The sequence below is a fragment of the Anolis carolinensis genome, chromosome X (assembly GCF_035594765.1).
Source record: "Anolis carolinensis isolate JA03-04 chromosome X, rAnoCar3.1.pri, whole genome shotgun sequence".
In the NCBI taxonomy this organism is placed as follows: domain Eukaryota; kingdom Metazoa; phylum Chordata; class Lepidosauria; order Squamata; family Dactyloidae; genus Anolis; species Anolis carolinensis.
Window position 1 is genome coordinate 5129256 of NC_085847.1, and position 24606 is coordinate 5153861.

Consider the following 24606-nt stretch of genomic DNA (forward strand, 5'->3'; position numbering starts at 1 on the left):
TATAATTAGAGGTATTAATGATGTGAGAGCCAGCTTGGTGTAGTGGCCTAAGCATTGGGACTACAGTTGTGGAGACCAAGGTTCAAATCCCCTCTGATCAGTCATGGAAACCCACTGGGTGACATTCGGCAAGTCATAATCTCTTAGCCTCAGAGGAACGCAAAGGCAAACTCCTTAACAAATCTTTCCAAGAAAGCGCCGTGATCTTAGGGTTGTCATAAATTAGAATCAACCTTAAGGCACTCAACACCACCAACAACTACGACAATGCATTTGATCTGGTTTCTTTATTTCCCTAATTATTTTAAGAAAAAATACAATCTGAGTAAAATACAAAATATTTATTTAAAAATCCAATATAAATTTAAAAACCTGATTGCTACCAGTTCTCATTGACCCTAATTCAACGTTATCTTTTGGGATACAAATTTGAACCCAGATTAACGGTTATGAAATAATCAACTAGTCCTCTCTAAGCAATCTCCTAATCCAAGTGAATGCTCATACATTCTGCTGGACCACACATCATCACTTTGATGGAAACAATGTTATCAGATTATTAACAAATGTAATTCAGGAGCTCATCAAGATGATACAAAATGTCAGTATACCCAGTGTTTAACTGGAAACATAGATGAACACATCATGAAAGTCAACAACTTCATATTCCATAAGGCTATCTGAAAATGGCTACTATGTCACTTCATAATGCAATACAGTTTACTTCTGACTAAACAAACATAAAACTAGCTACAGATCGTACAGCTTATATCTCTTTTTAACAAACAATTTGTCATTTAACTGAGATTCAGTAAATGTATTGTGGTACTTTATGCTTGTGTCTGAAAGACTTTCTAGGAAGCTGACCACTGAAGTACAAAAGCGCTCTACAACTTCTACCTTCTGCTTAAAACAACTTTTCTGACAATATGAAATTTAGCTGCAACTAGAAGAAAAACTTTATACGCCAACTCCCAAATGCAAAGAGGTTTTTTCAAATTATTATTATTTTAAATTGTAATCCAATGCAAAATCATAAAAGTAATAATAACACATTTTGTTACCTGTCTCTCTCTATGGCTTGAGAATTGCTTGAAAGCCAGACCATGTTTGAATCCAACCCTACCTCCAATGTACTGAGAATAACTTCCATTAGATTTTTTCCATCCCTTCCTCTCTAGACAACCTTTTGATTTCATCATAAATTGTCTGCAAAGCAGGTTAACCTGGGAGATGGCTACTAGCCTTGTGTCACTCACTGAGCTTCATGGTTAAACAAGAACACAACCTGAACTCACATCATACTGATCAGTACTATTGACTACACCACACTACCTGCCCATGTATGACACGGCTAGATTTAACCCTGATCCTAAATGTCAAGATTATAATGTCTCTTTCTCATATTAAGGTAACACTATAACAGAGACTTAGAACTTCAGCTGCTACCTTACTGACCACCCAGTCCTAAAATTATTATAGCTGAAGTTACCTCCAGGTAAATAAGCTTATGACTGCAGCAGAAGTCAAATCACAACTTTAGAAAGGCGAAATGATTGAAACAACCAGATCTCTTACCTCATCGTTGATAACCTCAGATTGCTCTTCCTCCTCCTCCTCTTCCAGATCCAAGTCATTTTGCCTAAGATAAGCTTGTAATGGCACACAATGCTTCTTCTTAAATGCTAAAAAATCCATCATATTCCCTTGAAGGTGTTGCAGAAAAAACAGTTCAATCAAATACTCTTTGAAAGCATCTTTCAAAATCTCCATTTGCTTGAGATGGTGTTCCAAACACTGTTTTCTCATCTGAGCAGCTTCTTGAGTGGCTGGAGGAATCTCCTCCAGCTTTTTCTGTTTCTTTACCACAGCAGAGACTGAGGGAGCAAGAGGGAGGTTGGTTAGCCCTTGTGGTACACCAGCTCGGGAAGGACTCGTAGGAGGCGGTGGTGAGGTCATTCCAAAACCAGGAGGTCCCCCAACCCCAGCTATTAGCCCACCAGAAGTCCTCTCATATCCTAGGGGTCTACTCAGTTGCTGCCCTTGGAGGACCTGCTGCTGCTGCATGCCTTGGATGATATTGCTGATTTGTGGTGGCAGATTATTCGTTGCAATGTGACCAGGACTTGGTAAAGGTTGGATATTGGCTCCGCTAGCTACAGGGCTCTGTGGTCCAAGATGGTGGATGGTGCCGCCCGTTTGTGAATGGGGCTGAGACAGTCTGCGTTCTCTACCTGTACCAGATGCTCCAGAAGATGAAAGCTGTACCTGAGCAGTGGTGCCTTGAGAAATCTGGGCAATGCCAGAGCCTTCTTGATACACAAAGTGTCCACTGTTAGAAGGGCTCAAGCTGATTTGTCTCACAAGCACACTTGCATCGACAAAGCCTCGCGTTGGGCTCTGGCTGCACATCCCCAAGCCAGGCCCTGAGGCACCAGCCCGAACATTCGATATGGACTGCACCGGCACCGGGCTAGGCTGCGTGGGGCTCTGAGACTGAACCTGTGGTGCCAATGGCGAAGTAACTTGGATGTAGGATGGTGACCCATGTTCAAACCTTCTTTGCTGGGGGCTGAACTGGAAGCTGGGAGACGTTGGGCTAGGGATTGGCAATGGAGTAAGCGTGATCTGTTGGTTCCCTGTAGCAACGGATGCAACATTTTGTAAAGTAATGTTCACATTCTGCCCAGCTACAGGGCTTCTGCTCATGATGAACTGTTGGATTTGGTAACCAGGAGACTGTGGTGCAGATGGGCTTGCAGAAGGAGCAAATGAAGGTGCTGGGGACTGTGGTAGATTTGCCTGCTGATCTTCATTCTCACTGCCAGTGAAAGAGCGGGACCTTTGGAGCTGGCGTTGGGCATTTGGAGGACCATTTCCATGGTGCATTATCACCTTTTTACTGTTCCCAATCCTAAAAAAAAAAAATAGGTTCATAAAGTTCCATTAAGGGAAAGAGCTTTCTAGCGTTTGATTATACATTCTTTCCCTCTTTCTAATATTTACTAATCTATATTCCCCACCTTTTTTCTAAACTGTGGTTGTCCATAGACACCTTCTGGGTCATGGGGCCATGGGCATGAATACATGGAGCACCGTTACCTTCCTGATGGAGTGGTACCTATTATTCGACACACATTTGCATGTTTTCAAACTTTTTTTCGTGTTAGGAGTGATTTGAGAAACTGCAAGTTGCTTCTGGTGTGAAAGAATTGGCTGTCTGCAAGGACATTGCCCAGGGGACTCCCATATATTTTTTGATGTTTTCGCATCCTTGTGGGACATGTCCCCACATGGGGCTGATAGAGGGAGCTCATCTGTGCTCTCCCCATTGGATTCGAACTGGCAAACTTCAGGTCAGCAACCCAACCTTCAAGTCATCAGTCCTGGAGGCACAAGGGTTTAACCCACTGAGGCACCAGAGGCGCACATTTGCATGTTATTGAACTGCTAGGTTGGCAGAAGCTGGGGCTAACAACAGGAGCTCACCCTGCTTCACCAGATTCGAACCGCCGACCTTTTGGTCAGCAAGTTCAGCAGCTCTGCGGCTTAACCCGCTGCGCCATCAGGGGCTCCAGTATATAAATGCAGTAAATAAATACAGTAGAGTCTCACTTATCCAAGCCTCACTCCACCAAGAATTTTGGTGCTAAATTCGTAAATACAGTAATTACAACATAACATTACAGTGTTCCCTCACTTATCGCTGGAGTTAGGTTCCAGGACCACCCGCAATAAGTGAAAATCTGCGAAGTAGGGACGTTATATTTATTTTAATATTTATACATTATTTTAGTAGTTATACACTATTTTAAGTCTTTATCAACCAATCGTGTGTTGATAAAATGCCTCCTTCTCCTCCTATTGCCGCTTGAGCTCCTTTTATCTCTCTTTGGCTTTTCCTTCCTCCCTTCCTTAGGTTGTAAATTGTAATTTTTTATGATTTATAGTAGTCTTTTAGAGTTTATTAAAAACAGCAAAACAGCGAATCCGCGAAAAGTGAACCGCGAAGTAGTGAGGGAACACTTCACTGCGTACTGAACTACTTTTTCTGTCAAATTTGTTATCTAACATGATGTTTTGGTGCTTAATTTGTAAAATCATAACCTAATTTGATGTTTAATAGGCTTTTCCCAGAGCCCTGGTGGCAAAGTGCATTAAAGTGCTGAGCTGCTGAACTTGCAGACCGAAAAGTCCCAGGTTCAAATTTCGGGAGCAGCTTGAGCGCCCGCTGTTAGCTCCAGCTCCTGCCAACCTGGCAGTTCGAAAACATGCAAATGTGAGTAGATCAATAGGTACCGCTCCGGCGGGAAGGTAACGGCGCTCCATGCAGTTATATGCCTATATTGCAATTTTATTAGTAATATTGCATGTAATATAAATATACAATTATAATAGTGAATTATAATTATTATTACATTGTAACGGCGCTCCATGCAGTCATGCCGGCCACATGAACTTGGAGGTGTCTATGGAGGTGTCTATGGAATTCCAAGAATTTGCAGCACTTTATCAGTCACCTCGTGTTTACAATATTTATATGGTGCACCTTACCCAGTCTATTTTTACAACCTCTCCGTTTTAATCCATGTTTTTATTAGTTCTTGTCACTTGTTTTTAATGGCTAATGTTTAAATTTTTATAATTGTGCATGTCTTTTGTCTATTGTTGTGTTTTATATTGCTATTGTTTTTATTCGGGCTTGGCCCCATGTAAGCCGCCCCGAGTCCCCTTTGGGGAGATAGAGGCGGGGTATAAAAATAAAGTTATTATTATTATTGACAACGCCGGCTCTTCAGCTTAGAAATGGAGATGAGCACCAACCCCTAGAGTCAGACATGACTGGACAACGTCAGGGGAAACCTTTACCTTAGGCTTTTCCTTAATCCCTCCTTATTATCCAAGATATTTGCTTATCCAAGCTTCTGCCGGCCCGTTTAGCTTGGATAAGTGAGACTCTACTGCAGGGGTCCTCAAACTTTTTAAGTGGAGGGCCGGTTCATGGTCCCTCAGGCTGTTGAGGGGCCGAATTATCATTTGAAAAAAATGCGAACAAATTCCTATGCACACTGCACATGTCTTATTTGTAGTGCAAAAAAACAAACAAAAAACAACAACTCAACAACAACTATTTATTTATTTATTTACTACATTTATACCCCACCCTCTCTCACCCCGAAGGGGACTCAGAGTGGCATATAAGTTGTATGTATATCAGGGGTCCCCAAACTTTTTAAACGGGGCCAGTTCACGATCCTTCGGACCGTTGGAGGGCCGGACTATAGTTGGCCACCGAGCAATAATAATTAATAATAATAATAACAACAACAACAATAATGAGTTTTGGAAGACACCCAAGTTGGGCCATTTAGTCCTATCCCTTTCTGCCTTTGTGCACCGATAGCACAAGCAAAGCACCCCTGACAGATGGCCACCCAGCCTCAATGTTAATAATAATAATAATAATAATAATGGAAGAAGAGACCCCTTGGGTCATTTAGCCCAATCCCCTTCTGCCCTTGTGCCATGGGGACCAGATAAATGGCTTCGATGGGCTGTATCCGGCCCCCGGGTCTTCGTTTGGGGACCCCTGCTCTACTGTATATAAATGTGATAAATAATTCATGCAAGTCATTCCTAAAGATGTTGAAGGGAACTGGGCCCAGGACCGAACCCTCTTTGTTGCACTCCAGTAGTCATTTCTTTCCGCTACCTTTCCTCCTTCAAAGAATCTTTTGTTGACAAAAGCAACAAGATAACAAACAAGACAACATGACAGAGAGATGCACCTAGCACAACACCCAAGGTTGTTAATTCATCAAATTAAAGTCGCAGAGTGGGGTTTGGGCCCAGGGACAAAGCAGGAAAGAGAACTCCAACTCACCACAGCCACCACTACTACTACTACTACTGGCGGCCTTCAGGCGTCTCAACGTTCATTCTCCTTGAAAAAGCGAGGAGGCCTTGCCTTTTCTTTCCTTGCCGCCTGCCTGCTTTGAAGGGCCTTTTTCCCTCAGGACGGCGCGGCCTACACGCCCCACCCGCCGCCCAGCCCGAACCCACGCTTTCCTGCCGCTTCTGCCTCACCCTCCTCCGCCTGAAGGACGCGGGAAGCGGCGCCGCTCCTCCTCCTCGCCGCCTCCGCCGGCCCGCTCCTCCCGCGAGCCAGCCTGAACTCTCCGTTCGTGACAGGAAATTGGTCGCGGGGGAAAAAATAGAGGCGGCGCTTAGGTAGGAAACCCCCTCAAAGAGGCGCATCCGCTCTGCTACGGAGAGCCGCGAGGGACAGTCCAGGGCGCGGCTCGGAGTTTTGGGGCGAAAGGCGGGACCTTTCTCCTCCCGCTACCTCGCGCCTTCTTTCACTTTTGGGTGCGCCACGCGCATGCGCCGCAAGGGCTCTCCTGTGGAGAGAACACCGAGGAGTGACATGCGTCACACTCTCTCACAAAACAAAAACAGAGCCCGTGTTTGGCTTGTATTTATCCTGTCAGAAGCACACCCAGGGTCCAAGTTGGGAGGTACAGTAGAGTCTCACTTATCCAACACTCGCTTATCCAACGTTCATAACCTAGTTTGATGTTTAATAGGCTTTTCCTTAATCCCTCCTTATTATCCAACATATTCACTTATCCAACGTTCTGGATTATCCAACGCATTTTTGTAGCCAATGTTTTCAATATATCGTGATATTTTGGTGCTAAATTTGTAAATACAGTAAGTACTACATAGCATTACTGCATATTGAACAACTTTTTTCTGTCAAATTTGTTGTATAACATGATGTTTTAGTGCTTAATTTGTAAAATCATAACCTAATTTGATGTTTAATAGGCTTTTCCTTAATCCCTCCTTATTATCCAACATATTCGCTTATCCAACGTTCTGTCAGCCCATTTATGTTGGATAAGTGAGACTCTACTGTATCATGATATTTTGGTGCTAAATTCGTAAATACAGTAATTACTACATAGCATTACTGCGTATTGAACTATTTTTTCTGTCAAATTTGTTGTATAACATAATGTTTTGGTGCTTAATTTGTAAAATCATAACCTAATTAGATGTTTAATAGGCTTTTCCTTAATCCCTCCTTATTATCCAACATATTCGCTTATCCAACGTTCTGCTGGCCCATTTACGTTGGATAAGCAAGACTCTCTCTCTCTATATATATATATTCTATTATTATTGTAGTATATTATCATATTATTACTATTATATTATTATTCAATTATTATTGTAGTATATTATATTATTATTCAATTATTATTGTAGTATATTATCATATTATTACTATTATATTATTATTATTATTATTATATTATTCATGACTACATTGAAACTACAACTGAGAGAAATCTGCGTGGAAACTGCAAAAGGTACCATAGATTGTTGTACATGGAAATAATGGAAGTAAATAGTTTTTGATTTACTGAATACAGTTATATATTACAATTATATATTTTTGTTATTTAAACTATATATATTGTGAAATTAAGGTTTTTTTCTTGAAGTGACACACCACCCAAGTCATGCTAGGTTTTTTGGTGAATTTTGACACATCAAGCGCAAAAGGTTGCCCATCGTTGACCTAATTGGATGTTTAATAGGCTTTTCCTTAATCCCTCATTATCCAACATACAGTAGAGTCTCACTTATCCAACACTCGCTTATCCAACGTTCTGGATTATTCAACGCATTTTTGTAGTCAATGTTTTCAATATATCGTGATATTTTGGTGCTAAATTCATAAATACAGTAATTACTACATAGCATTACTGCATATTGAACTACTTTTTCTGCCAAATTTGTTGTCTAACATGTTTTGGTGCTTCACTTGTAAAATCATAACCTAATTTGATGTTTAATAGGCTTTTCCTTAATGCCTCCTTATTATCCAACATATTCGCTTATCCAACATTCTGCTGGCCCGTTTATGTTGGATAAGTGAGACTCTACTGTATTCGCTTATCCACCGTTCTGCTGGCCCGTTTACATTGGATAAGTGAGACACTACTGTGTTGCCGAAGGCTTTCATGGCCAGGATCACAGGGTGGTTGTATGTCTTTCGGGCTGTGTGGCCATGTTCCAGAAGCATTCTCTCCTGACGTTTCACCCACATCTATGGCAGGCATCCTCAGAGGTGGTGAGGTATGGAAAAACTAAGCAAGGAAGGTTTATATATCACAGCAGATGTGCTTTCCTGGTCATTAGTTTTTCCAATCTCCGTGTGTCTTGGAACAATTTCTCCCTGTAGAGATGTTCAATGTGTTGTCGAAAGCTTTCATGGCCGGGATCACAGGGTTGTTGTTGTTGTAGAGCAGGCAGGGACAAACTTCGGCCCTCCAGGTATTTTAGACTTCAACTCCCAGAAATTCCAGTGAGCTTACTGGGCTAGTAACTGTCTCCCCACCCCAAAAATATAAATAATTCTTCTACATTGTACCACAGGAAGCCTTTATTGGAATAGCAGAGCTATACTTTATGAAAGCCCTCTATATGACATTTTTTTATAAAAGGAAAACAATGATCAGATATCTCCCAGTGAGAAACAGTTCAAAACACATTTTTTTGCCTTTAAGCAGGAAGAGATCAAATGTATGGCAGTTAACACCCGTCAACTATTCCTTGGCCAAGTTGAAAGATGCGTGGCTACAGAAAGCCTGGAAGAGGAGCAAGGAAGTTTGGCCTCCCAAAAACAAAATAAAATGTAATTGTTTGTAGCAATTAGTGCCTGGAGTCCTCTGAAATATTTTGTTTTGTATCTCAACATTGCATACTTCAGCTGACTTTTTAAAACAATTTCCTAAATCAAGCACAATTATTTTTAGGAATGCACAATTATTTTTAGTAGACGTATTGCCCTTTCATGTGCTGCAAACAGAGAGAAACAGCCTGAGTCAAGTCCCCCGTCTGCCTTTCTTCAGCTCTCAGTTCAGCCTGATCGTTTTGTCATTATACAAGCAGGTGAGCAAACGCTCAAGTTGACTGAACAGAGGCTACTTGGATGGGCATGAGTCAAACAGGATGCCACTACATGCCGCCTTCCAGAATGATTTTAATTCAGTCCGAGTCGTCTCCAAATCCATCACTGCCTTCATGATCGTTGGTCTGGGGAGGAAAAAAAATAGAGTTATGCTTCACAACAAGGCAATCTTGTTAATATAATATATTATATAATCTTGCAATATAATATACAATCTATATATATAAAAGGGTAATGGAATCACGGCACCGGACAAAACAACTAAACTAAACGCCCCACAACCTCGAAAATTGACAGCAGAACCTCTCATCCACGCCTCTACGTTCATACAACAAAAAGAAAAGAAAAATAAAGTCCTAGCCACAGCAACGCGTGGCCGGGCACAGCTAGTAATTTATAAATATATAACATATTGTATATACTTATAATATTGATAATATTATAATGTAATGCAATATTATACTAATAATATATTACTAATAATATTACCATATAATGATATAGTACAATATAGCAATTTAATGCTTATATTGTGCTATGCTAATAATATATTGTATGTACATTTGATTTGTAAGCTGCTCTGAGTCCCCTCCGGGGTGAGAAGAGCGGGATATAAATGTAATAAATAAATAAATCTCCATGATTCACAGTTACTGTAACTTACCCATGACTGTTTACCGTTCCAGACACTGACTCTCCAGGACACTGGCTAGCCTTTCTAACTGTAACCCTGGCCATTCTTAACCACAGTTCTGGTTTGCTTCCCACCACCAGCAAGTTCGGTTATGGGATGACCTTTAGTTGCCTACACTGTCAATTTAAAGCAGTTTCAAACTGCTATTGAAGAAAGTGGTTTTCCTGTGCAGATGATTACACAAGAAATCCTGGAACCAGGATAGTGATTGCACTGAGGGGCATTAAGGGCTTCCTTTTGTATACTTTCATGAGTATTTGTTATTTAGCCACCAGTTTGAAGCTAGCTTTGGATTGCATTTAATGATCAGTGTAGGTGGGGCCTTATTCAAATGTATTAATTGCTATTGGTTTGCAAATGTGCACATGTATGGCAGCATAGGAATGATATAAAATGGCAAAATCATGTTCACAATAAAAATTCTAACATTTCCATTGTGGAAATGCAGAAGACATGGATACACTGACTTTTTCTTGTGTTATAGATCAATTTGAATGTACACCCTTGTTGTTACGGCCATACGATCCCAGTATTTGCTTTTTTCCCTCTCCCTTTCTCAATATACTCATCTGCAGGTATGTTTTGTATACACACTTGCTGGCTGAATATAAAGCTTTCTTCATTCAATTAAATGTACTGTGGTCCACAAAAGCTTGTGTCCTTTTATCCTTTTACAATTATGGTTTTGAATGCCCAACTGTAAATTTTTTATAATATAATATAATATATATAATATACTATTTTTATAATATAATATATAACAGTTTTATAATATAATAATATATTGTATTTACATATAATACTGATAATAATATTATAATGTTATACAACAGGGGTCCCCAAAGGCCTGGGGGCCGGATCCAGCCCTCCAAGGTCATTTACCTGCCCCCCGCCCTCAGTTTTATAATATAATATTTTAAAATCATTTTTAATAATATAATACGTTGTATGTACATATAATATTAATAATATTATAATGTTATACAATATAATATTAATAATAATACCATATAATAATATTAATTATGTTATATATTTCATATAATATTACAGTATAGTGGTATAGTTCAGTATAGTAATATATAATGCTAATATTGTGCTATGCTAATCTATATATATAAAAGGGTAATGGAATCACGGCACCGGAAAAAACAACTAAACGCCCCACAACCTCAAAAATTGACAGCACAACCTCTCATCCATGCCTCTACATTCATACAACAAAAAGAAAAGAAAAATTAAGTCCTAGCCACAGCAACGCATGGCCGGGCACAGCTAGTAATATAATATATTGTATGTACATACAGCTGCTCTGAGTCCCGTTCAGGGTGAAAAGGGCGAGATATAAATGTAATAAATAAATAATAAATGTCAGGATAAACTGGTCAGTCTTTAGGTCAACAGACTCTTTGTTTATTTCTATGTGGACATAACAAGCACCCACAAGCAGGTAGATGGCATGCGGTAAAAATTAGAAACCCAAAGAGGAAGGGAATAATGGTAGAGGCGTTAATAGCAGAGGACAGGGAAGAATGGCAAAGTCTGTAACACATCAGCAAAGAACAAAGACTTCTCATCCCTTTTAGTACCGGTTTCATTCCCATTACCTGTGTGTCCCTGTTGTCCAGCTGTGTCCTAGATGCAGTGGAGTTGAAGTCGTGGTAAGACAGAGTTTCCAGCCAATTTGCCATAGACCTCTCTTCTTTCTCCGTGCTTATAATAGTGGGATAGATATACTTTTCTTTGAAAGCAGAAATCTTCTCTTCTTCCTCTGCCCATTCCAGGGCCTCGTGGAATCCGTCGTTCCCGAAACGTTTATTATACTTTTCAAAATGAACCCGTTCCAAAACCAGGCCCAGCCCAGGGGCCTTTGGGACATCCACCTTCTCCTCTCCCCAGCTCTGCTCCATTATGGATTCTGAGGCATAGCCCTTCACAATGGCGATCACCAGGCCAATCATCTTCCGGATCTGGTGCATCATGAAACTCTGGCCTTTCACTTTCATCACAGCAAATTCCATGCCTTGTCGCACAAAGGGCTCCTCGCAATACATCTCCATGATGTAACGTTTGGCACTGGGATCTTTGGGCCCCTTTTGGGAGGTGAAGTTGTGAAAATTATGAGTTCCCTTGTAGCCGGCCAGGAGGCGGTTGACAGTCGCCAGAGTCTCTGTGTTCAGGTGGAAAGTGTGGTCCTGGAAATCACAGTCCTTGTGCGCAAAAGCAAAGGTTGGAAGCATATAGGAGTAGGTTCGGGCGTCACATTTGTTCTTGGAGTTGAACCCTCCTGTGACCCTTTTCAGCCCTAAATGAGAAACACATATGCACTCACATGTGGTTATCTATGAAAAATGAATTCATGAGCCCATGATATTTTCAGGTGATACTCTAGTCCAGAGCTTCTTAAACTTTTTCCACTTGCAATCCCTTTCAACCTGATGTTTTTATGTGACGAAAACATATAAGACAATTTAATCTAGAAAAGAATAGCTGAATGAGGATATATAATGGTACAATATGCAATAGTGCATTTTTAACAGAGATTATACATATAGTCAGAGTTTTCAAGCTCTGCTCAACTTCTTAAAAGCAAGAAGCTACAACAAAATCTATAGTCAACCCTAGACTCCCATTATTGATTCTCTTACCAAGAATTCTTATATGAGGAGGAAGATGGTTGTTGATCTTCTGTAAAATATCTTCTATCAACCAGACCTTCAAAGAGACAATTTGGCCAGCTGCAGAAACACCCTGCATTTAATCAATAGACAGGTATTAAAAGGGGAGAGCTTTGAACCCCACTGTCACAAGTAAAACTACCCACTTTTCTGGCATAGCGTATCCCGCAGTGAACAAAAAGGTGGGGACAAGGTGGCTCCAGAGTTACCCCTGCCTTATATAGAAATAATATGAAAGTGAAACACACAACAGAGCATCACCTTATCTGTTCTGGCGCATCTCTGAAAAGACATCTTCTTCATGTCCTCTCCATGGTTTTCTGGGATGCATCCTGACTGAATGAGGGCCAACACCAGGTCATCCTCAATTGTTTTGAACTGAGAATTACCCACATTCCGCTAAAAGGGAAGGGGAGAGAAGAAACAAAATGTAAGTTACCTGTCAGAGCTGGAATGCAGCATAGTCATGCAATTGGACACCACCTTAACTGCCCTTGTTCCATGCTATGGATGCCCGGGAGTTGTAGTTTGGGGTGGCACCCGCACATTTTAGCAATGAAGGCTAAAGACTTGGAAAAACTACAACTCTAATAGAATCTTTTAAGAGTTGGAAGAGACCGCAGGGGACATAAAGTCCAACACCCTTCTTCCAAAGCACAATCAAAGCACCCTTGACAGATGGCCTGTGCTTGAAAGCCTCCAAAGAAGGAGCCTCCACCAGACTCTGAGGTAGAGAGTTCCACTGTTGAACAGCTCTTCTCATGGCCAGGACACACTAGTGTGTTGTGACACAGTTTGGAAAGCCCTGAATTAGACAGTTCATCAGTGTTTCCCTGCTCCACACTATACCACGTACTTGCATCCCATGGTAGCCTTTCCCTGAATACGCAACCAGCAGCACAATCTTCCTCTTTGGAAACCTCTTGGCCCCATCCTCGGCCTCATCCTCGCTGGCTTTGAAACGTTTCAATGCGTGCCCCTTCTCCTCCTGCTTCCCATCGTCCTCTTTCTCGTCTTCCTCCCTTCCACAGCTGCTACTCTTCAGCCTCTTTGCCTGGTTGCCCGTCACAGTCCTCACCTCTTCCGCCATTGAAAGGTGCTGTCAAGGGCAGTACAAAAGAGGACTGTTATCATTGCAGCAGCTCCTAAGGACTCAAATTAAAATGCAGGCAGTCCCTGAGTTACAAAAAAGTAGAGTTTCACGTATCCAAGACTCGCTTATCCAAGGGTCTGGATTATCCAAGGCATTTTTGTAGTCAATGTTTTCAATATATCGTGATATTTTAGTGCTAAATTCGTAAATACAGTAATTACAACATAACATTCTGCGTATTGAACTACTTTTTCTGTCAAATTTGTTGTAAAACATGATGTTTTGGTGCTTAATTTGTCAAATCATAACCTAATTTCATGTTTAATAGGCTTCTCCGTAATCCCTCCTTATTATCCAAGATATTCGCTTATTCAAGCTTCTGCCGGCCCGTTTAGCTTGGATAAGTGAGACTCTACTGTAATTACATAACATTACTGCGTATTGAACTACTTTTTCAGTCAAGTTTGTTGTAAAACATGATGTTTTGGTGCTTAATTTGTAAAATCATAACCCAATTTGATGTTTAATAGGCTTTTCCTTAATCCCTCCTTATTGTCCAAGATATTCGCTTATCCAAACTTCTGCCGGCCCGTTTAGCTTGGATAAGTGAGACTCTACTGTAAAATAAATAAATGATAATGACCAGTGCACCCCTCATTTATAAATCAGTAAATTATATACATAATTCTCCGGGTGAGAAGAGCGGGATAGAAATATTTGAAATAAATAAATAAATACATACCTTCATGTGTGCTTCCTTGTGATAATTACCTGGGGGAAAAATTATATTTTTTTCTGCTTGAGATTGTATAAGCATTCATTTATGACCTTTATTCAACTTTTGAGAAATGAAAATACATTAAGCACCCCATCCCACCCGGAATTGCTCCCCTCCAGGCAGGTCTGGCCAATGTAGAATCACAGAGTTGGGCCATCCTGTTCTTCCATGCAGGGAACGCACAATCAAAGCACCCCCGACAGATGGCCACCCCAGGCTCTGTAGAAAGGCCTCCAAGGGAGGAGCTTCCACCAGCAGAGAGTTCCACTGGTACTCTGGAAGGGAGGGGGCCTAGGAAAGCTACCTACGCGGCCGAGGCTTCTTCGCAGGGAGTCAGCAGCCAGCCTCAGCCCCAGGCGGAAGAGAGGCATCCCCGGCCTAGGAGCCACGCGTGGGCTCCCGGCAGCATCGCCCCGAACACCTCCCGAGGCCTGGCGCTTTCCCTCCGGATTGTTCCGGCGCCCGACTCGCCTTTCCCTCAACCACGTGGGAAGCAAGGAAGCGGAAGAGGCGGAGCATCCAGGAAGCCCGACGGTGGCCGACCAGGGACAAGAGTGATCGAGAGGCAAAACCAGAAACTCGAGTTCATGCAAAAGCCTCAGGAGAGTGTTGTCGATTTCACGGCCGGAATGACTGTCTTCTTGTATGTTTTCCGGGCTGTCTGGCCATGTTCCAGAAGCATTCTCTCCTGAAGTTTTACCCACATCTATGGCAAGTATCCTCAGAGGTTGTGAGGTCTGTTGGAAACTAGGCAAGTGGGGTGTATGTATGTGTATGTATATGTATAAGTGTGTATGTGTATATACAGTAGAGTCTCACTTATCCAAGCTAAACGGGTTGGCAGAAGCTTGGATAAGCGAATATCTTATAATAAGGAGAGATTAAGGAAAGGCCTATTAAACATTAAATTAGGTTATGATTTTACACATTAAGCACCAAAATATGTTATACAAAAAATTTGACAGAAAAAGTATTTCAATATGCAGTAATGTTATGTTGTAATTACTGTAATTTACAAATTTAGCACCAAAATATCACGATGTATTGAAAACATTGACTACAAAAATGCCTTGGATAATCCAGAACCTTGGATAAGCAAGTGTTGGATAAGTGAGACTCTACTGTATATGTATATATACACACACACACACCTGTAGAATCATGTCCAAGGTGGTGGAAAGAACTCTTGTCTGTTTGAGGCAAGTGTGAATGTTGCCATTGGCCAGCTTAATTAGCATTGAATGGCATGGTAACTTCGAAGACTGGCTGCTTCCTGCGTGGGAGAATCCCTTGTTGGGAGGTGTTAGCTGGCCCTGATTGTTTCCTGTCTGGAATTCCCGCGTCTTCTGAGTGTTTTTTTTTAATCCAAAAAAGGATTCCCCCAGGCTGGAATCAGCCAGGCCTTGAAGCTGCAAGGCGTTTCAATGCCAATCAAGGAGGACAATGGCAACATTCCCACTTGTTTCGGACAGACAAGAATTCTTTCTCCCACCCTGGACATTATTCCACAGGTATATAAACCCCACTTGCCAAGTTTCCAAAAGACCTCACAATTTCTTGAGAGTGCCTGTCATAGATGTGGGCGAAATTTCAGGACAGAATGCTTCTGGAACATGGCCAGACAGCCCGGAAAACTCACAGCAACCCAACTGAGAGCTTTCAGGATGCCTGGGACACTGGGCATGACAGGAGTTGCCGTTTCACAGCATCAGGGACGCTTTATTTGGGACTTCATCTCCCATCATTCCTGGCTGTTGTCCAGACTGACTGGGGCTGCTGGGAGTTGGAGTCCCAAACCCTGGAGGAGCAAAGCTTGGGAGCCCCTCTTTCTAAATATGTCTAGCCCTTATTTGTTTTGTTACATATTTGTTTGCACACTTTTATACCATAAGAGGTGGCGGAAAAAGGCCAAGAAAAGTATAAGAAATTGATTAAGACGTTTTGTTAGTGAGGTCTATCCATAACTCTAATGCCCATCCAAGAATGAGGAATTCCGGCATGTACATTACTGCAGAAGTTTAACAGTGAAAGATGATATAACAGCATCCTTTCAAGAAGAGAGAGTATTGAATAAACAATTAAAATCAGTTTATTTTTCTTAGGTCAGTGTTATACAACTTAAAGCAAGAACACAACACACTTTTTTTTTAAAGTGACACATCTATCAAGCATAACCATGTGAAGCTCAAACAGCACATTCTCTCTTAAACCTGATCGTACATGTATTTAGCTCAATGTTTCGAGTGACGATGCTACATAGAAATTCTGCAACAGGACTAAATCCATACACTGTAGTGAACAAACTAAGTAGCCACTTCACCTCTTTTAAAAGGTTTTTTCTTCTTCTTACTTTATAAAACAAGATTTGCTTCTTCCGCTCACCTCTCACCCAATGGTTCATGCTACATGCAGCTAAGCTTGAAGAGTAAATCACAAATGTGATAGCAAAAGATGGCTTGCTTCTAGTATTATTTTTTAATCCAAGCACAGTGGCTGAATTTCAAGTATTGGTGTTCTGTAAACTATTTTTGGAGCAATGGCTAAATCGAATGCAAAGATCTTTGATACATTCAAGTAACTACAACTAGAAAGTTAATGCTGATCTGGCAAAGTGACATTATTTTGATTAATTTCATGGCTTTGATGGAGGTGGTTATGATGGTAGCAGAGGAAGGAGTCTATGCTATTTTGAAGCAAATCCTGGGTTAATTTACTGGCTTAGCTAGAAATTGAGTGGGGATATTTTTTTAATATTCAGTTGCATTCGGTCTTGTTTACTGGGCACTCAATGGAATTGGCAGGGGAAGATTGCTGGGAGGACTGGGACATGCTTTAATGACGTGTAGCAACTGCCTTAGGATGCCAGACATGTAAAACATATTTATAAAAATATAAAAAATATTAAAAACTGGTGGAAGGGAGGGCCTCTTATTCTAAGTTGATGCCCATTGTAACACATATGGTATTTTTCTTTGTAAAAGATTGCTTCACTTGCATGCAACTTGATGCCAATTCAAATCTATCAATCCCATCTCACACAATGAATCAAGCGACAGCATAAGAAACATTGAAATTCCCAATGCGGTGCATGGTTCCGTGGTCTAAATTCTGCCTACAAGGAACTGGATTATGTTTTATATTTTAATTAATTAAAAATAGGAACCAAAATCCAATTTTTAGTAGAAAAAAAAAGACAGAAGAAACTGAAAAGATCCAGTAATAAAGAGAGATACAGTACTTAGGATTTATAAAATATTTTTTTTATTTTTCAAATGAGCTCTGTGTATTTTGGCCAGGAAACATTGGTTTGGTCTTCTGCTGGAGCTATGAAAAGAAACCTTTGGACACTCTTTTGAAGTCTCTGAAAAGTCCATTTTCAAATTGTTTTGTAAGCATTTTCATATGTATTACCAGTTTTAACTTACTTTATATACTATTTCTTAAGGAATCTATTTTATATACAATTTGTTATGTGGCAGAAATGCACAAAAATATATGGTAATTCTGTAGTCTATGCTTTGCTTACAATGATTATTTCTATCGTTGTTACCTATGCATTATTTCTCTATTTCCCACTTTGTCATTTAACAGTCCCCGAAGAAGACCACATATAGGCTAAGATACATGGGACTAGTCAGAGAAATTAAAAATCTTGTCTGACATATTCTGTCTTCCTTTTATAGTAAACCAGAATACATCTGAGCCAAAAACTGCTGAAAAAACAATATTAAAATGGGACCAATGGTTTCCTGCTTTTACCCATTGGTTTTTCCAATATTGAGGCCTATTTGAACTAGCCACAGAAAGAAAATGGAAAATAAAAGATGACACTGAAGAGCAGATTAAAGCTACAGATCCTATCAAATGTACGAATCTGAAATACTGGTGTGTCCTTTTTTTCCTGGTACTGCCAGAAACCATGGAAGTCTTTTCCAAGTTGATACAATTGTTCCTTGCTTATTTCTGAAAGGGGAGCCCACAAAAACACACACGCGAAGGTGAGTGATGAAGACCAAACCCACAGTGTGAAAATAAATATATTTGATCCATTCTTTTAAAATAAACAAACTAACAAACAAAAACTAGCCCTGAAATCCACCTTTTGTTTGCCACAGCTGTTTCCTAGTCTAGCACATAAAATACTGCTGTAAACTGGATCCATTCTAAAACAAAACAAAAAAAACCCACCACAGAAAATCTCACACATTTAGTCACCACAACCTCAGCTCAAATGCACTCACACAAACAAACCAACCAACCAACCCCACAGCCATATGTTAATACATGTAACATGCCTCTTTTTCTTTATGGCTACTTAGTTGCTTTAAACATGGGCAAAGGAAATGTTGGAAAAGTGAAAAACAGCCAAAAGATTTTTTTAAAAACTGAAAACCAATCAGCAAAAGGAGACAAAAGCAACTTCTAAGCAAGCATGAAATCAAGATCTTGCCCTTAAGCATTTCTAAAGCACCAAGCTTTGAACAGTATATCCATTAAAAAAGAGCAAAATAAAGAAGAAAACACCTAAATACAAAGCATGTAATCCCAGGTACTGCAGACTTTCCAGCTGGTGCCCTAACCATGAAGAGAACACAGACAGTCTAATGGTTATTTCTTTCCTCTCCAGCATAAGATACAGTACAGTTAAAACACATACAATTACACAATACATTATTTCATATACATATCAATGCACATTAAATCAATTAATATGTATTAATATGTGTCTGCATGTGTATGTGTACACACACACTTGTAGTGCAATGTTTTTTTTTTTTAAAAAAACCACCTCAACAAACAATCAACAACATATTAACAGAAAAAAAAGCAAGGGAAGGGCATTCCTATGATGATGACATTGTTGGATCACTGAGAGGCCAAAAGGCGAAGTTCACATTGTCCATAAAGTGCTCCTTTGGTTTCACAAAGTGTGTGTGTATGTGTGATTCTTTTTCATTTTCCACCCTTTCGGTAGAGGAGATTGTTTTCTTGACAAGCACAGCCCAAAGCCAAAAACAGCACAGATGCTTTCACATGCCATAAATGCATCGATGAGAGAAGAGGGCTACAGCCATGCATCTACTTAATAATTCTCCTTTGGGTGAAGAGATGTGTGTATGTGTATGGATCGCAGCTTCTTGAGACTGATGCAAGACGGCTTGGAGTCGACGTTGTAGTCTCCGATTAGTTTTTCATTACAGATAGCATTATTCAATGTTTCAATTATTCAAGACTTGTCTCCTCTGTCCTGTGCCTTGCCACCACCCACCATTCTGTCTGCTGGAAAGGTAAGGCCTGAAGCATTGCTATGGATGGACAAAAAGCCAGAGATTAGCTGGCGACACTCGACCTCCACTTGCCATGTAATTGCTGTTCTTTGCATGCTATAAACAATGAGACACCACAACAAGCAGTGTTACGCGGTAGTCCAGAGTGATTGGTGACTGACACACATGGTTGAGAATGCAATTGGCCTACGTGGTTTCTGTCCAATGACATTTCCTTCAGGATAAACCACCTTTATTTCCAAGAGCGGAACAATTCAACGTATCCACCGCCAGCAGTGGACAAAAAAGCCACAGTGTGTCCAACTCGCATGTTGGTGGACAACCCTTCTGTCCTTTGTCTCAGTGGCAAAAGGACTGCAACAATTCCTGCTAATCTCCCCCGAAGTCAGAGATTGATGTGTGTGAATAGAGAGTGTATCTACTCTGGGGGAAGGTTTCCATCCCTGTTGTCTGATGGGGAAAATAATTGCTGCCGTCGGAGAAAACGATCACTGAGAAGCCTGCTCAAGTAGGATGTGTCTTTTTGGCAGCAGACAATTTGAGAGACAGACGAGTCAGAAGAGGAGCAGGCTATTCCATCATGCGCTGATCCCTGACAGCAGAGCTGAAAGTCGGCGCTCAATACACATCTTGCCTGAGAAGAGAGTGAGAGAAAACAAGTACAGAGAAGAGCATTATTTTGAGTTCTGTCCTCCTCCCAATGCTGTGATGAATTGACAATAAAAATGCAGGAATCAACTGCATTATAAGCTTGTAAGAACAACCCATTGACCCTTTTTCTTTTTCCCAGGCATTTTGAGAACTGTGTTTACATCTGAGCAAGCACTGAGGTTTGGAGAGTCATTTTGAGGGCCAGACCTGAAATTAGAAGTGACTTTCACATGCATTGCAGCTCAATTTGAGGGAGATGGGATGCATGAAACAGTGTCTACAGCAGGCATGTACAAACTTCGTCTCTCCAGGTGTTTTGGACTTCAACTCCCAGAAATCCCAGCCAGCTTACTGACTTGGGAATTGTGGGAGTTGAAGTCCAAAACACATGGAGGGCCAAAGTTTGCTCATGCCTTGTGTACAGGCTAAAAAATACTTCCTAGAGCAGGCCTGCACAATTTGGCAGTAGTAAATAATAATAATAATGGGGCCGGGCTGTGGCGCAGCTGTTGAGCAGCTGCCTTAAATCACTCTGACCATGAGGTCATGAGTTCGAGGCCAGCCCGTGGCGGGGTGAGCACCCGTCAATTAAAAATAAAAAATAGCCCCTGCTCGTTGCTGACCTAGCAACCCGAAAGATAGTTACATCTATCAAGTAGGAGATAAGGTACCACTTATAAAGTGGGGAGGCAAGATTAACTAATTTACGACCTGGAATGAGGAAGTGCCGTCAGTGTGGATGATGAAGCAGCTGCTCCCCCCTGTGGCCAGAATCGAACATCCCCTCAGAAGAAAGTTAACTTGCCTCTGCGTGTGTGTCTCTCAGTCTCTGTTTGATGTGTTTATGGGCATTGACTGTTTGCCCTATGTGTGTTATAATGTGATCCGCCCTGAGTCTCCTTCGGGGTGAGAAGGGCGGAATATAAATACTGTAAATAAATAAATAAATAATAATAATAATAATAATAATAATAATAATAATTTGGAAACAATAGACATTGACAAAATTGCGATCTGCCAACTGCAAAAGGCTACCCTACTGGGATCTGCACGCATCATCTGAAAATACATCACACAGTCCTAGACACTCGGGAAGTGTTCGACTTGTGATTGTGTGAAACGGAATCCAGCATATCTATCTTGTTTGCTGTGTCATACAACAACAACAACAATAATAATAATAATAATAATAATAATAATAATAATAATAATAACAACTTTATTTATATACCGCCCTATCCCCCAGAAGGGACTCAGGGCAGTTTACAACAATAATACGCAATATACAATACATAACAATATAAAAACAGATTATTACACAAAATAAAATTTTACACTAAAATAGCAATAATTGATAATCAGAACAGCTTCCAATGGTAAAATAAGATAGATTTCTATGGGGCACTCCTCCCCCTGTACTCAATATTGATTGACTGAAAAACATGTTTTTAAGGCAAAATTCAGAGCTGAGGTCCTAGGCCACATGATTTCCAACCCTCTTCAAGATCATGATACTCTTCTACTTTGCTCCTGGTTTTACTATGATTTTACTATAATAAAAGCAGCATCAGTAATTAACACACTAAGAAATTGGCAGAACTGAGCAAATTCCACAATTTTACAAAAAAGCTCAAAATTGCTGATTCCCAGAACAAGGCGATTTATTAATTGGAGCATTGAACAATTGTGATTTAAGGAATGATGAAACTATAAAATAATCCTTACATTTATTAACGTTCTCAATGTCTCCTTGCTCGGAGATGATGTTTAAAAGCCCCTCCATCAGAAGCAATGCTTTGTGGTATCGTTGCACGCAGTCCTCTCGGTGATGGAACATCTCGTCCAGTGCTGCAGCCTGGACCTAGAAAGGAGTCAACCTTTTAATTCATGCTCTTGTCAAACACTTGTATGGTCAGTTCCAGCCCCAATTTTTAAATGACCCCATTAAAGATGGGGATGTACCTTATTCTTCCACCTACTTTATCTATTTAATATACTATATTTACTTGTATCTAATGCACCACTAAATCTAATTTTAAAAAACCCTGCAACCAAAAAAACCCAATATTTTTGATGAATGTAAAAGTAGAAGAGTGGTAGAGATACTATGGATTGAACCTGAACCCTTCCGCATACACTCTACCATTCCAGAGAACACTTAATTTGCAGGGCTCACTAATCCTTTCTAAATTCACATCTTATGATGTGACAGAAAAATGAAGCCTGTGGAGGGGTTGGGAGTGAACTACTAGGGCTAAGACTTGATGCCACCCTCAAGAGCACCCAGACACCCTTCCACAGAGCCCAGTTGCAGTTAGGAAGGTTTTCCATACTATTTGCACAGCGTGGTTGAAGATGAGCCTCTCAGCGGTGATGCTGTTGATACGATCCATGAGCTTCTGCTTATCCAAGAACCATCTTTGCAGCCTCATGTTCAGGCAGTGGCAAGAGGATACACTGGATTTATATAGATCGTTGAGTTTCCTTACAACTGACCAAAAGGAAGAAATGGAAAGAGTAAGCAAATTATTTTAGAATACAAAAAAAAAAGGATTCAATTACAAGTTACTCCTTGCTTGTAATAAGTTACGTTCATATTCTGCAGACTATTCAATCTGTTTAATGGCAAACCAAACCCAGGACCTAGTCTACTACTGAATTGAAAATTGAAAATATATAATGTACATTTAAATTAGGACTCTTACTTTGCTTGACAGTGGAAGAAAGACACAGCTTGCCCGCTCGAATCTGGTCTATGGCCATCTGGAGGCCAGCAGACAATAATTCTGCTACCTTCAGATACAATACCAGCTGTTCTGCATAACTGCAAAGGAAGCACAAAATCCAGTTCAGAGAATCATTCTCGCAGCCCAATGTAGAATTTTCTTTGGACTCTCCTTCAAGATCTATAGGGTTTTTCTTTACCTCCATTCTTTGCTCAGCAGGCTGATCTGGTCAGCCACGACGCTTTCCTGGAGCTGATACTCAGAAGCCAAGGAAGTGTTCAGCTCGCTGGTGTTCCCTTTGATGGCCGCAATTTCCATCACATAATGGACAAAGGCCAGAGTAAACCGCAGGCTACACAGGATGTCTGTGTGCTCTTGCTGCAACCAGGAGAGAAAAAAACAAATCATGCATGCAGGGCAGTCCTATTTTGAAGCAATTGAGGAGCTCAGAGCTATTCAGGGAAACATCAAATCCTGTCCCCTTTTAATGTTTGGATCTTAACCTGGCAGAGTGAGTAGAATGCAACTCACTTCCATGAGCGTCTCTTCTGGTAGCTCTGGTGCCTCAAAGGTAATTGCTCCATCCAGGTTGGCAGTGAGGGGGTCGGCAAAGGTGTATCTGAGACCCAAGGAGGCTTCCAGCACATCTCCACCGGTGCCCATGATGAAGTGCCGCCCACTGAGAGATCCTCCAGAACTCAGAGAGCTAGATGAGCCAACTTTTTTAAAAAAGTCAAAATACAGCATATCAGTTATCCGAAGCGTAAAAGACATCAAGCCAAGGAAAAACATATCTTATCCTTCCGTTCTGTTTCAAATTTCCTGAACACTGATCAACTTGCATTTAATAACACTTTCATTCTGGTAACATTTTGTTCATTCTCATGGTTTCCTCCTTTCTGTTGAAATTACCAGTATTTAAAATTTCTAAAATCAGGACAGTAAATAAAGAACAACACTCTGAAAACAGGGGAATTCCAGACATGAATCAGGGCCAGCTGACACTTCCATACCTGGGTGAAACGTCAGAATGCTGCTTCTGGAACATGGCCATACAGCCCGGAAAGCTCACAGCAGCTCAAAGAAAGGATTGTAGTTGCAAATACAACAGTATTAAGATGGCAGGGAGGATTGGTCACCTGAAAACATCCTGGTCCTGGTGATCTGTGGAGGTGTTGTCCCACTGGGAGGGGATCCCACAGTAAAGATGACTGGGGAGGGGCTTGCTGAACCCCTATCCCTGGCTCCTGCGTGTAGGGCTCCGGCAGAAGGAGCTGTGGAGAAAGATCAGTCACACAGATGGACAGAGGAAGAAGAAACTCATGAAGACAAGATGAAGAAGAGAGAACCAGACATCAGCACTGACAAAAAGAAAAGTGATCTCAAAGCTCCCCAGCTTCCCAGTACCTGTGATCTCCATGGGCTTCTCATTGTTCAAGCTGTCGTTACTCCCAGCTTCCCCAAAAGCAGCCTTGAGAAGAAGGTCTGTAAGGCGACCAGTGCTGAATGATCTAAAGAAAGGGCAAGAGACCAGAAGAATTCAGACTTTGTTGCCTTCTGTTCTCTGAGGGAAATATACCATTAAAGCATTTTTTTAAAGGCAACTATAGATATATATATACATATTGTGTATACATAATAAAAGTCAAAGTATCTATCTGTCTGTCTGTTTGTGTGTATTTTCCAAAATGGCACCCACATCCAGAGAGCCC

At 40.9% G+C, this 24606-nt stretch overlaps 3 protein-coding genes across 19 annotated transcripts in view; all 3 read right to left on the bottom strand.

Annotated features, from left to right (window-relative positions):
* The window catches only part of ep400 (E1A binding protein p400), a 58149-nt gene extending 51809 nt beyond the window's left edge, over positions 1 to 6340 (bottom strand). For 10 of the 13 annotated variants that reach the window (XM_062958577.1, XM_008119049.3, XM_008119044.3 and 7 more), the window contains exons 1-2: positions 6088 to 6340; positions 1579 to 2914 (exon numbers count right to left, since the gene is read on the bottom strand). In XM_062958577.1, the coding sequence (XP_062814647.1) occupies positions 1579 to 2889 (1311 nt within the window). In that variant the 5' untranslated portion in view covers positions 2890 to 2914; positions 6088 to 6340. Of the gene's footprint in view, positions 1 to 1578; positions 2915 to 5884; positions 5990 to 6087 lie in introns of those variants that run through there. The other 3 variants (XM_008119050.3, XM_008119051.3, XM_062958576.1) reach the window with 2 other exon arrangements.
* Positions 6341 to 8440: 2100 nt separating this feature from the next.
* On the bottom strand, positions 8441 to 14764 carry pus1 (pseudouridine synthase 1). 2 transcript variants are annotated; one of them, XM_008119041.3, is made up of 7 exons: positions 14534 to 14764; positions 14194 to 14222; positions 13215 to 13457; positions 12620 to 12757; positions 12329 to 12431; positions 11288 to 11985; positions 8441 to 9111 (listed from the first exon to the last, which is right to left on the bottom strand). In XM_008119041.3, exons 1-7 carry the CDS (start codon positions 14598 to 14600, stop codon positions 9064 to 9066), a joined length of 1326 nt encoding a protein of 441 aa, XP_008117248.1. In that variant the 5' UTR covers positions 14601 to 14764; the 3' UTR covers positions 8441 to 9063. The 2 variants fall into 2 exon arrangements, with proteins under 2 accessions (XP_008117248.1, XP_062814653.1); XM_062958583.1 differs by having other exon boundaries at positions 14538 to 14729.
* A 1531-nt stretch (positions 14765 to 16295) lies between these two features.
* The window catches only part of ulk1 (unc-51 like autophagy activating kinase 1), a 40538-nt gene continuing 32227 nt past the window's right edge, over positions 16296 to 24606 (bottom strand). For all 4 annotated transcript variants that reach the window (XM_062958582.1, XM_062958580.1, XM_062958581.1 and 1 more), the window contains exons 21-28: positions 24302 to 24405; positions 24034 to 24168; positions 23426 to 23613; positions 23094 to 23272; positions 22874 to 22992; positions 22502 to 22659; positions 21894 to 22029; positions 16296 to 20151 (exon numbers count right to left, since the gene is read on the bottom strand). In XM_062958582.1, coding sequence (XP_062814652.1) covers positions 20096 to 20151; positions 21894 to 22029; positions 22502 to 22659; positions 22874 to 22992; positions 23094 to 23272; positions 23426 to 23613; positions 24034 to 24168; positions 24302 to 24405 — 1075 coding nt within the window. In that variant the 3' untranslated portion in view covers positions 16296 to 20095. The remainder of the gene's footprint in view (positions 20152 to 21893; positions 22030 to 22501; positions 22660 to 22873; positions 22993 to 23093; positions 23273 to 23425; positions 23614 to 24033; positions 24169 to 24301; positions 24406 to 24606) is intronic.

Bases quoted from the DNA above. Each gene is read 5' to 3' on its own strand.
- pus1 (XM_008119041.3), bottom strand. From the start codon at position 14,600: ATGCCTCTCTTCCGCCTGGGGCTGAGGCTGGCTGCTGACTCCCTGCGA. The intron at 12,432-12,619 runs GTGATGCTCTGT...GATTAAATGCAG, and splicing joins GATGCGCCAGAACAGATAAG to GGTGTTTCTGCAGCTGGCCA. The intron at 9,112-11,287 runs GTAATGGGAATG...TTTCCTCCCCAG, and splicing joins TGGACAACAGGGACACACAG to ACCAACGATCATGAAGGCAG.